The sequence below is a fragment of the Antrostomus carolinensis genome, unplaced genomic scaffold (assembly GCF_000700745.2).
Source record: "Antrostomus carolinensis isolate BGI_N321 unplaced genomic scaffold, ASM70074v2 scaffold10881, whole genome shotgun sequence".
Taxonomy (NCBI): Eukaryota; Metazoa; Chordata; class Aves; order Caprimulgiformes; family Caprimulgidae; genus Antrostomus; species Antrostomus carolinensis.
In genome coordinates this window covers 33,589-46,896 of record NW_010294879.1, presented here as the reverse complement: position 1 = coordinate 46,896, position 13,308 = coordinate 33,589, and the positions used below count along the sequence as shown (strand labels likewise).

The following is a 13,308-nucleotide window of genomic DNA, read 5'->3' as shown; positions in this document are numbered from 1 at the left end:
GCCGTGGCCTCCGTGGGGAGCGTGAGCAAGGACGGGGCACTGCGTGGGGATCGTTCCTTCGCCTTTTATATATGTGTATATAAAACCAGAGGCAGCCCTGAGAACGGCGTATCAGTAGCGTGCGGCACGGGAGAGTATTCGTAATTTATCTTTTATAGATATTCCACCTTGCTGACTTCATAGCTTGATAGCTTAGGACTGGCCTTTTTGGGTCACGGGAGGACACACGGAATTGTATGAAGGCCGTCAAACCCGCGGCAGTAAATGCTCAGCAAGACCTACTGGCTGTCGTGACAAAAGCACAACCAAGACTGATGTTTTTGAAAGGCCACCTTTCCCAAAATCCCAGCCTTTGGGAAGAACGGAAGTCAGTAATATTTACTTAAAGTGTGGTGATGATGATGATGATGATCAGTAACTATATTGCGCCTTTTCAGCTTCCCCGAGCAGAAATTTCTCTGTGCTGCTTCCTGGTAGCTAGATGTCCCGTCTCAAAAACGCCGCCCTTTGCTCTGGCACTGGGGGTGCTGAGCAGTGAAGAGCTCAAACCTGGTCTCTGTCTTACCTGAGCGAAGCGCTGTCACACAGAGAGTTGCTTGTGCTATAGAAAATAGTTATTTGAACCCTCATGCTTGCTAGTGGAATCCTTAACTTTGAATGAGGATACAGAAGTTTATTTAAAAACCAACCAACCAACCAAGCCAGACCCCAGATCTTTTGTGTGCCTATTTTACTAACTTTGTGAAAAATAGCTTTAAAAGAAACCCCACCAACCAAACAAAAATACTTCTTTTTCTTATTTTCGAACTGCTAAAGTGTAGTACGTGTTGTCATATTCTGGCTGTGGAGTTGACTGAGCTGTGTACCAGCTCTTCCTGACAAAAATTTGCAAAGATGTTCAGAGCTGGACCTGCGTGTACAATTGCATGTCAGAAGGGTAATGAGGAGAAAAATTGTTTCTCACCCAAGAACAACAAACTTTTAGTGGTAGCAGATAGATTTCCAGATAAAGGATTTAAGGTGGTTACTAAGAATTCTGTGTGGCGTTGTAGTGTCTATTTTAAAAATATTTCATGTTTCTTAACATTAATTTCTGCAACCTGCTGCGTGTGTTTCTGTATCTTTTTTTCAAAAAATTTTAGCCAGATGTTCCTCATGCATCTTGAAGGCCTCCTCATCTGTGAGTGATGCACAGAAATGGTTTATTCTTCCAACTGAAGCACTGTTGATTTTGTTTCAAAAGCCAGAACATGTCTTGAGCAGATCTCAAAGGTGGTACAAAGAGTATTTGGGAAAAAACAAAAACTTTGAAAAACATTTGAGTGACCTCTGCAATTCACAGGAAATGCAAAAAAAGGAGATAATAAAAAATTGAGTATTTCCAGATGAGTATCTACCTTTCATTTCCAGTGTGTCAGATCTTTACAGGTGGAAACAGTAAACTGAGAACTTTTTTGCTTGTGCTTTTATGCCTACATTTAACTAATTGCTAGTGTTTGATGAAAAAGGTCTGTGTGCACAAATGAGCCATCATTTATTGTTGTTGGTTGTGTTTTCAGCCTTTTACAAATTTCTGATTTCCTTAAATATGGAGTTCAGGTTTGGGAAGATTTGTTTCATGCTGAAAAAAACTTATGGGGGAAAAGCTTTTATTTTTTTAAAAATGATGAGCTAATAGCTTATCCACATACAAGAAATCTGAACCGTTATGGTAGCTGCTGCTAATGGCTGTGTCATAAAGACAATTTAATTCATCCAACTCAGTAAATGTGACAGAAAAAGACGATACCTAATAAACTGTGAGTTTGTTTATAGATGTCTAAGCAACCTGGCTTACACAGTGATTTCTTTCTTCATTAGGTAGAAGATGTCTTCTTTCTGCGGCCTATGTGGACAACTCAAAATGGGAAAAGAGACATAAAGAGGAGCATAGCCTGGGTAAGAAAACTTTTCCTCCAGTTTGACAAGTTATTGCAACCTGAACTCATTTAGGCTAGCTCATCATCAATAAATATTTCAGAATAAAAACATGTGTGGAGCAAAATGCTTCTGAACTTCTATGTCAAAATCTGCTCGACATATTAAAAATCTGTCATATGTATTCAAAGCTATGATGCAGACACAGGTTAGAATTTGCCCATTCAATTAATGTTTGGTTTCTACAAGCTGATTTTTCCTTTCACAAAATACAAAGCTTTTATGAATGTCATAGTTGTGTGTCTGACAGTTAAGACTGTCTCTGAGTGTCCTCTTCATTGATACTGTTTTACTAGAACTATTCTATAAATTTTAGAAGGCGTTCCTGTTTAAAAATGTATTTTTAAAAGAACATTTTCCTCAGAGGTTTGCAAAAGGGAAAGTTACATTTCGTGTTGAAAATTTACATTTTTCTTTGAGGAAAAAGTAAAACTAAACATTTTATTTCTGAGAAGTTGTACATTAAACTGTATCTGCATATGGTTCTGGGATTTCTCATGCGAATTTCATAGCTAAATTCTTTGGCTAGTTTACATGTGAAATTACATTCTACCATCTTTTTGATGACTATTTTACATAGAAAGCATCATGCAAAAACATTTTTCCAAGCTAAAGGTACAGATGCATTATTTTGTAACACAAGTGTTTTGGAGACCTCTTAATCTTTGTCTTCTGTTTTTCATTCCTGGGTCCCTGAACTGTGTTTGTTAGTTGTGACACAGATTGTGAGGCTGAAAGAATAATCAGCAAGTGAAATTCAAGGGCTTTTTTCCGGCAGAAGAACAGACAAAATGATCAGAGTAATGTTTTTTTATGCACTAATTTGTTTCTGTTATTTGCCTATAAACAGCTAGGTTGTTATTGTCAACGTGTTTTACTGTACATGGGCCAGAAACAGCCTGTGAGTGCTTGTGACTGTAGCCTGGATCCTACAGAGAGAGAGACTGATGATACCTTCTAACCCTTCACTGTCAATAGAGCTGCTCATGCAGTGTTTTTTGGGCTGGAGCCACAGACTAGCGCCCTGGGATGCATTTGAACTAGCCACCTCTAGATGAAAAAGGGTTCTTACTTTGACAAATGTCATAGGCAATAGAAATCCACTGTAGAAGAAAACGTGCAAGTGCTGGTAACAGTCCATGCTTGGCATTCCTCCGGCCTGGCAAGACCTTTCGTGACTGTCTGGCAAGCACGGTTCTTGCTGCTGCTCTGCCAGTGATCTCGATCCAAAGCAGATGTCGGTTACGCACTTTTTAAATAACTGCTTTGCATTTTCATTTTGTGTTCACAGAAAAGAGAAAACAAGTTAACACGGTGTCAGCTGTATTAGCATTTTCAAAGAGGGGACAGCCCTGCAGACTTCCACTCTGTAGCTGTCAGTTAATATGGTTGCACTCAATCTTGTGTGTAGTAACTGGTGATTGTAGCTAGAGTGAATTCCTAGTGTTGAGGAGATGCTCTTTTATTTGTGCATTTCAACACTGTTTCAGAACTGTTGTTCTGCATAACTATGTTGTGAGAATACATTTAAAGGTAAAGGAAGTATTTTTGGTTTAAAGTCGGTTCCATTTCTCTGCTGCAGTGATGTGACGCTATCACAGACTCAAACTAATTTACTGTGTCCATATAAGATATGCTTTATTCTCTTCTCCATAGTCTCAGTTTAGCATTCCAAGCATGAGTGAGTTTAGCAAACTTCAGTACTGAAAAAACCTGTATTATGTGTACAGTAGCACATTTGTTCAAAAAGGTAGGAATTGCAAATGTATTAATTTGGAATTTACAAACTGCTTGCTGGCAGGAAGATACCAGTCTAGAAGTAATTTGGACTCCACTTAATGAAAAAGAGATATTAAGGACACAGGAGGCATGGCTGGACTTAGATTGTCCAATGTTTCAGTTGATTCATCACTTATAAGGGTAAAATTAAGTGACAGCGAGCATCTTGATGAGAAGAATAGCAATAGAGTCCCAGGGGATAGCAGAATCCAAATGAGATATATGTCTTTTTTTCTGGTTAGAAAAACTCATGGTACCCAAGATGGCTCATCCACCAGGCGGCAGTGCTGCCTTTACAGAGTGGAATAATTTCCATTCAAAGCTCCCTTTGGTACAAAGTTGTAGCTCTTTCTAGAAGCTGCGAAGGCTGTGGAAATACTGAGAAGTGTGAAACATACATTTATAAGGCAAAGTACTTGCCTCAGCCTTCCTTTATATTTTAATTTGGTCTTTAAAATAAATCAAGGCTTTCTTTATATGGAAAACAAAATGTTAGCCTGTGAGTTAAGGTATTAGCTCTGCCCATCATTCCCAGGGCTGATAAACTTTGTGTCACGGTTATATCTGCTTTCCCATTGCTTCCCCGTCACTGGATTTCAACCCTGTCCGGGATGAACCCCTTCTAAGAATAAGAGGGTGACTTTAGGTGATGGCTAAATGTGCCACTTGTTGATGTGGCTACATGCTGTGGATAGCTACACACTGTGAATCAAACTGAAACTGTGCTGATTTCCTAGGCCAGCAAATTTGTATTAGATGCCATAACCACAGACTTGGAAAGGTGAGGGTCAGTATTTTCCCAGATACTGTCCTGAATCACCCTGTTGCAGGCTGCAAGACGTTGAGTTTCTATGGACAAATGAAAATAAAAGTGGGCATGAAATCTCAGCTGTCAGTACTCTAGAGACAACTGTGAGGTCATGTCCAGAAGTTAAATGACCTCAGCTCAGACTTACAGTTCGTTTTGTTAGTTTGTTTAAATCCAGGAGATTCTGCAATATGCAGAAATATGTTTTTACAGAAATTAAAGTTTTGTAAAAGTTCATCTTGTAGAAATATATTTTTAGGGAATGTGTGTGAGAGATTATACATAGTGTCCTCTTTGGTAATGACTATCAGATAAAAGCGCTTGCAGTGTATTTTAGTTAGAATGTACATAGAATTTTGCTTTGGCCATCAAAACTTTTATTTGGTTTATACACCAGTGTTAGTGCTCAAGTTGTACTATGGACAGTGCTAGAAGACTTGGGCATTCACATTCTTGCATTCTAGTACTTCTGTCAGGATGTTTTTAACTAAGAAGAAGAAGAAGCTTTAATCTTGGTTATTTAATAACAACTTACGGAGTGAATTTGGTTTACAAAAGGTAACTGTATTATTTCACTTCGTGAATATGAGAAAAAGTCTGTGTTTAGGTGCTCTTCAGAGAAAACAAGCCAGGAAAGAATTACTCACTGTGAATTATACATATCTGGAAACTACAGCAGAAGTGGTAATTTGTCCGGAAACAAAGCTAAATTTCCCCCTACCTTGATTTGTCTTCTATTATTTAAGGTTTAATCAGCTTTCATTTTATTATGACTCTCACACTGGTAAGTGCTTCATGTTGCTTCCGTGGTGAAGTTCTGATGGAGAGTTACAGCTTTGTAGACAGCACAAAACGTCAGTCATAAAAATTCTGTGTGTGAACTCTCCCAGAGGAGGCCAGTGCATAAATGGCTAACAGTCTTGGGATCTTGCACTCATAGCATTGTATTCATTTCGTTTATATTCTATGTAAGTTTCCTGAAATTGGCTTTTTGTCTTTATGAGCATCTAGACAAAAGAAGTGCCAAGCTCAGGGTTTGAGTATGGCCCAAAATGGTCTTAGTTATCACCTTCCAGTTTTCAGATGGTGATGCATAACAAAACCAGTTCTGGAATAGGTAAATGAACTCCCAGCCCATGCAGTTGTCTGTCTCAGGTCTGTGTTGCTATGTCATCAAACACAGCATATTTCAGAGTAAATACTTTTCCACCTGTCTTGAAATGCAGATGGAAAATGTTGCATGACATTTGGTTTAGTATGTTTAGGCAAGGATCTAGCCAGTTCTTAGTTCCTGACAAGTTGGCTTGGCCACAGCATCTGTTCTCTCTATCTTGTAGCACTACTGACAATGCCCCCAAAGTCTTTACCTGCATGCTCCATCATGACCTTTGTGAATGCTGGAGAGACTCAAATACAGGCACTTCTTGTAATTTCCCACAGAAATTTCTTTACCGTTAAAAAAGTTAATCTGTTTTAGTGGTTATCTGATACAGCATGGCCTTGGTGGCCCACATCAACTCACTGTCCTGTCTTGTATTTCATAGGAGGCTGTTACTTGCCTCAGTAACTCTGCCCCAGATTTCCTTTTGCTTTCATGGTTATGAGGGCTTTTCTTCCCTCAGCCAGAGATAAATGCTCTCTTTGTGTTTTGAAAAATACCTTCAAGTGTCTCAAGAAGGAAGGTGTTATGTAAACACAAAATACTGCTATGTGGCAGACAGCAGCACTGTCCACACTAAGAGTCAACTTTTTTATTCCAAATCAAGGCTCTGTCATTTTACTGCAGCAAAAATCTTTGCACGTGTGTTGTAATTCAAAGAGTACCCATAAGGTCAGAGTAGCATTGAATCGTACTGTTAGAACTGTGTATTCCTCAGTATTCACTAGTGGTGCAGGTATGTTTTTAAAATGGTGAATAGTGATATCACTTGTTTTGTGGACAGAACGTACATGGACCATATCCCTCGGAGACACAGCATGTTACTTGTGCAGTACTGCTTCCTGTCTCTGACAACTTTGCCAGAGAGAAGGCTTAGTCAGTTCTGATGTGGTGCTGCAAGTTGTGCTCCTCTCACATGTCATTGACAGGTGTGGAGGTGGGATGACCTTTTTGGAAAATGAATTGTAAAATGAGCCAACCCATCAGCTCTTGAAGGATGGCCAATGGGACTAATCAAGAGGTGTCAAAGGAGAGGCTGGTATAGCAGCAGTCTTGGGGTGCAAAGGATGAAACAAGGTGCTAATGATGCGGAGAGAATATGTTGGATGAAAGGCTGAGGGAGCTGAGTCTCTTTGGCTTGGAAAAGAGGAGACTGAGGGGAGACCTCATTAATGTTTATAAATATGTAAAGGGTGACTGTCAGGAGGATGGAGCCAGGCTCTTCTCAGTGATGCCCAATGGTAGGACAAGGGGCAATGGGTGCAAGCTGGAACACAGGAGGTTCTGCTTAAATTTCAGAAGTAACCTCTTTACAGTGAGAGTGACAGAGCACTGGAACAGGCTGCCCAGGGAGGTTGTGGAGTCTCCTTCTCTGGAGACATTCAAGACCTGCCTGGACACCTTCCTGTGTGATCTCATCTAGGTGTTCCTGCTCCGGCAGGGGGATTGGACTAGATGATTTTTCGAGGTCCCTTCCAATCCCTCACATTCTGTGATTCTGTGATTCCTGGTCCTGGAAGATGCAGGAGAACAGAAAGAAAGAGTATGACTGAAATCTCTAAATTTTATAGATTGGATATCATCAGTTCATGTCTCAGCTAAGAGTCAAACAGCTACCACTAAGCATACAATAAACAGGTTACCGTTCCTGAATCATCATTATTTTCCAGGAACAGTACAAAACTAAAACTCCAAATTAAATTAATTTAACTTCCAATTAAATTAATTAAATGCAATGATTGGCTACCTGTTCAACAGGCAGAACCTTAAAGTTCCTGTATGGTCAAATTAATATTGTTATACGACTGCTGGAGCAGAATGCTGTAAGGTTAATAAGATACTGGCACAGTGCCCAGCTTGATTAAATTAACAGGATTTCTTTGGACTGCTATTTGTGACTGCAGGGTTTATCACTATGGTACTGCTTGGTTCTGTGTCTCTTTGGTTTCCCGTAAAATAAAGGACAAGCTCTTGCCAAAAACACTATCCAGCATATGCTAAGCTTGAAAGCAAGTGTGAATTTTAAGGACATCTGCTTAGTTTTTTTAGATGAGTTATATTAGCTATACTAATTTTATCAGACACATTATAGGGTAATTTGCTTTTTCCCCGCTTCTTTCTGGGAAGTTAAAACCTTCATGTTGAGAACCTTTCCATGTATTATTTTCTGTTAAGGTATTTAACAATAATTGAAAGTATTGTTTTCATACAACTTCAAATGGAGATGTTAACAAGGAACCAGAATTTTATTTCATGGACTGAGGTTTTATTCTAGGTTATATGATGGCTCTCTAGATTTTCCTGTAATGCCAGTTGATTAAGCATACCCTTTTTCTCTTTTCTACAGCTGACTTAGCCCACTTAATGGACAGAACCTATGAAAGAAAGCTGCCTGTCAGCTCTTTGACAATAGCCCGGGTAAGGAAATAAATCCCAATTGTAAATTGATAGAAATGACGGTGGAATGCTTATGAAATCAAGTGAGCTGTGAGGGGATAAATGATATCACCTCTGCTGGGAGTTCTGGGACCGTAAATGTCTTGACAGGGTTTTTTCCTCAGTAAAATTGTGCCTCACTGTTACTGGGCTATGTATTTCCCTAATAGGTATGTTCCCCGTCTTCCTGTGGCTTCTGTCTTAATGAGAGCTTTAACGCCCCCTCAGCCACTTCCTAAGAACCTGGGCTGCTAAGGGAGTGAAATTAATTAGCACACTGCCTACCTGCCTGCCTGCATCTTCTTCTGCTTCCAGGCTCCTTTCAGAGTGAGGCGGAGGTGGATACATTTTGCCTCTACAGTTTTCTTTCCTTGCCTCAGCAGACTGAGGCAGGCCAAATGCTCGTGTGGGATAAGTGAAGCCATTATTTTTACTGGAAATAGTAACCAGTTCCATCCTCTGGATGGGTTAATCTTGGGAGGGGGAGTGAAGGCAGAGGTGTGAGATGTGCTTTTAAGTTCCCTGTGTAAGTGGGTGAGCGTACTGAAAGAGAATAAATATGTCATTTGTTTTTTTTAAAATCCCTCTAATTTGAATCTTCAAAATTATCCAGAAAGGTTGAGTCACCACCCTGGTACCTCAGTACCATTAATTAGGATCATTGGCACCACTAACGGAGGAGTCATGGAACATTTTGTACAGTTATAAGATCAAGCATTTATGCAGACCAAGCATTCTTGATCACTGCTTCTGAGACAGCATCCATGGGAGAAATGAGTGTTTCTCTCCTTTTTGTTACTTAATCAGCTTTATTCCTCTCCTTCATGTTCATGCTTTGTGCTGACCTCTTCTGTGCAGAGGTGCCATTTCTAGACTGTCAAACAGCCCCACTTTACAATACCTGCAGCTCATATCAGATTCTTGTTTTCCAAAATGCAAATAAAACACAAAGGTATGCTATTGCCCCACTCAAAAGATGAGACCTACATGTATACAGCATGCAAGGAGAGTTAAGAAACTGGAGAGCAAGTACCAGTCAGCTGAAACTATTCTTTTTAGCTTATACTTAGGATAAAGAGAAGTACTGACTCTCTTGAATTATGCTTAGATTATGGAGTTTTCCAGGATCTTTATGCTTGTGTTAGTAAAGCCTACAGGAAAACAGGATTCACTGTTACCATAAGATGAAGTCTGCATGAAAACTTGGCTTTTATTTAAATAGTTCATAGCACTGGGAATTTTGAAAGATTGCCTGCAGTAGAAAGGGTTTTAAATGTGAGGACAATTGTGCTTTACAGCATGGGGGGATGATGTTTTTCTTACTATTATTTGTATGTGTGGTGACATACAAAATGCTGTTGCCCCTGTTTTTGTAGTATGAATAGGCACAACAGGGAAACGTTGGAGAAAAGAATACTTTTTAGAAAGGGAAATAAGGCATGTCAAGACTCACTCAAAATTGGGGGAAAAAAAGTAAGGAACTGAATGTATTCTCAAATTAATGTCTGTGATTAAAAAGCAAAATTTCAGGGAGGAACAGCAAAAATACAGGCTACCGAGCTGCATGGACGTAATTCTCAGATGGTCTCCAGGTTTTCAAGGTGCGTAGCTTTCCTTAGAGGTGAGGGAGGGGAGTTGTTTCTGTTTAACAAGATTTTACTGTTAGCATTCTAGAAGAAATCTGAGTAGGAGCAAGGAGAGACTTGAAGACCTCCAGTACTGTCAGACACCTAAATATGCCAAAAAAATGTATTTTGTTTACTGAAGTGACATTTTCTACTAATAAGTTTTGTGAGTGCTCCCTCTGAAGCTTTTATTTCTTATTTTTTACTCAGTTTGTTGACAACATTTCTTCACGAGAGGAAGTGGATCAAGCGGAATATTACCTTTACAAGTAAGTATCTTTTAGCCTCAGCATGAACTTTGAGACATGCAAGTAAATACCATGAAGTCTTGCCCTTTCCAGGTTACTGGGTTTGATTTCTCTTTTGCAAAATAAATGCATCTACTTGTCTTACAGCTCATAGCTTAGGGCCTTCTTGGTAATTCCTCCTTTGTTATGGCCACCCTCCTTCTGGACTTCTGTCAAGCATGTTCGTCTGAGCCACTGAGCAGTTAATACAACCTCCAGCTATGATTTACATGAGAGATACTGAAATTATAAGGAATTGTATTTGTTCACAATTTTTCCTTCCGATTTGTTCTCTTAAATCATAATTTGACTAAATTTGTTGTATGCATATTTGCACATGTAAGTGTAGGACTCAAGGAAGCTTGTTTCCGTAGAATTAACAGAAATGAGAACAGGCATGCTGTGGTGATGATCAAGTTAGCAAGGCTAAATGAAGCATAGTTTTGTTTTTTATCCCCCTAGTACTTTACGTTCCCCAGATAAGCTGTGTAGTTCACCTTTTGCTTGGGTTGTTAGGGTTTTCTGCAGCTGTTTTTGTGTTGAGTGAAGTGTATTGGGTACCTTTTCTGCTAGCATCAGGTTGAATGCCTGCTTGCTTCAGGTCAATACATCTCAATATTGACTTTAAGGGGGCAGTAATCCTTGCTGATTGCTAGAATAAATTAGTTCTTTTATAGATGGTTGCACACACATTTTGAGAGTTAAGTTTCTTGATGGAGAAAGCAACTAATCGTGCCAAAGTGCATGAGAGAGCATCTTTACAAGTAGTGTCAATAATGATTGTTACTTTAATGAAGAAGTTTACTGGATGGCTGGTTTAAGTGTATGCATAGTTTTAAGTGCCTGACTGCATTAGGCTTCTCTGGTACTACTGGGGCAGTATCTGAACCTCAGAGCTTCAAGGAGGAAACAGGAGAAACCAGGTTTGCTAATACTAGGAATCTCTTGTAATGAAAAAGTAAAAGGAGGAAGAAGAATCTGTCACAGGGAAGAGATCAGTGACACTTTCATTCCTTCTGAACAGGATTTTATTAGTCCTGTCAGACTCTGTGGTCAGAAATCAGTTACCCATCCTGCAGCAGGTGAGATGAAAAGAGGAGAAAGTAAAGCCAGTTTAAGGAAAGGCCTCATTTTTGTTTAACAGATGTGATACTAGTACCTTTTGCTAACATTCTTGAAGATTGTAATGTACGTTTTGCCACACAGACTTAAATTCTCTCTGATGGGGTCGAGCCTTATAGGGTAAGGGATGCCAAGAGATCTTTGAGTACCCTGACACCAAGAGGAAAGTGGGGTGGTTTTATTTGCTTAGTCTCAAAATGATACAGATAAAATCCAGATAGTCAGACTGAGATGTTCATGAGTAATGTGTCTTACAAGTTCTTTCTTCTTGAAAACAAGAGGTTCAGAGAGAGTGACTAAAAATTGGAAGCATAGAAAACATTCCATAGTAAGAGGGAGAGAATAGAATGGGAATGTCCATGTAAGTATCCCCAGTCTTCATCTGTGCCTGGTTAGTACCTCAGTTTAAGATACAGGGGTTTTGCTTCAAAAACACATTTTAAAGGAGAGATTTGCGGTTCAAAAATAATTACATTTATTTACTTTTTCTCTAAGAAATAATTCTTCTGCAGATGGTGAGAATATAGTAATGCACACATCAAATTTGATCATTTGTAATTGACAGATTTTGATTAATTTTAATTCTCTTCACACAGTCTGTGTGAAGAGAATAGAGCGGTACTGGTGTATCACTTGGTAGGAATTTTTCTTGTGTGTGCCCCTGTAATGCTGTCTTGGTGTTGCAAAATGCTTAGTCTTTTGGTGATGTTAGCATCAGTTTTTCAGGAGACTTAATTCCAGTAAGATACATGAAACTATTCTCAAAATATATTTGCATACAGGTAAGTATGAGAAACAGTGTAGGGAGGTGTGTAATTCATGTGAAAATGTTAAAATCCCAATTATAACATCAGCTTCCCTTTCAAATGAAAAAAAATGTGCTAGCTTCAGGAAATAGGAGATATGGTTGGTATCCACAAGGCCCCTTTCATTGTTCTTTACATTTTGCACTTAGGCTAGAGTTCAAATGAAGGACATGTTTATAAAGATAGCTCTTTGCAGCTGGGAGGATGTTTGACACAGAAAAATCCTGCAAAAGTGACCATACCATGAGACATAAAGGAGGTGGTAGAGAGGGAGACCTGAGAAACAGAGAAGCTTTGACGACAAATCTCTTTTTCTGGCTTAATGAGAAACAGTTCACACAATTTTTATACTTTATGTAAGGAGAATAAGCTTATAAAAAAGAGAAAGGCAGTATCAGTGAAAAGCTTTTTTAATACCTTTTAAGATATACAAACCCATTGTGAGCAGATGGCATGTATGTGGCCTGTTAAGTTGGCTGTATGTGCATTTGCCTGAACGTAAACAAGCAGAATGTTCCCAGCGTCCTGTGTTTTTCCCCTTAACTGCTTGTAGAGTATAAGGGGAAGATTTTGATGTTACTCCCCAGTGTTGGGTGCCTCTGGCAATCTGAGGTGAAGGGTAGTCAGTTCCAAGGCCCCTGCAATGTTGGAAGATGTTCCTGGTACAAAAGGGCAAATTGTGCCTCTGGGAAGAATCAGATGGCAGTAAATGGCATTTCCATGCTCACTGTATGGAGTTTTCCTGAAGATGGAAGTGCCAGAACTTGTAAGCTTTGTAGGCTGGAGACTTCCCTTATAGTGTGTCAGACAGAACATTGTTTCAAAAATTAGTAATGCATTTAGGGTCCAGAAATAGAATATAAATATTATATTTAGACCTGTTTCAACTTTCCATTCTTTTAAAGGAGTGGATCTCCAGCCATGCTGTCTCCACAGAGGATCTTGAGCTCTCAAGAATAGCTGTGTGGAAACTGCTACACTACATTGTGGGACATGTCATTAAGACAGTAAAGGCCATTTTGAGGCATGACGTCATCTGGTTTCAGTGTTCCTCTTTTTGTTCTATTCTGAATACCTCCTCCCCTCCATTAACTGTCAGACTTTAAAAAGGATCTCCAGCCATGCTGTCTCCACAGAGGATCTTGAGCTCTCAAGAATAGCTGTGTGGAAACTGCTACACTACATTGTGGGACATGTCATTAAGACAGTAAAGGCCATTTTGAGGCATGACGTCATCTGGTTTCAGTGTTCCTCTTTTTGTTCTATTCTGAATACCTCCTCCCCTCCATTAACTGTCAGACTTTAAAAA

The 13,308-nt window shown here is 39.4% G+C and overlaps 1 protein-coding gene across 1 annotated transcript in view; it reads left to right on the top strand.

Moving 5' to 3' along the window:
* Window positions 1-1,864: 1,864 nt before the first annotated feature.
* MRPS27 (mitochondrial ribosomal protein S27) overlaps window positions 1,865-13,308 on the top strand; it is a gene marked incomplete at its 3' end in the record, with an annotated part of 44,520 nt that continues 33,076 nt past the window's right edge. The window contains exons 1-3 of the mRNA XM_010177790.1: window positions 1,865-1,938; window positions 8,071-8,141; window positions 9,995-10,053. Of these exons, the coding sequence (XP_010176092.1) occupies window positions 8,088-8,141; window positions 9,995-10,053 (113 nt within the window). The remainder of the gene's footprint in view (window positions 1,939-8,070; window positions 8,142-9,994; window positions 10,054-13,308) is intronic.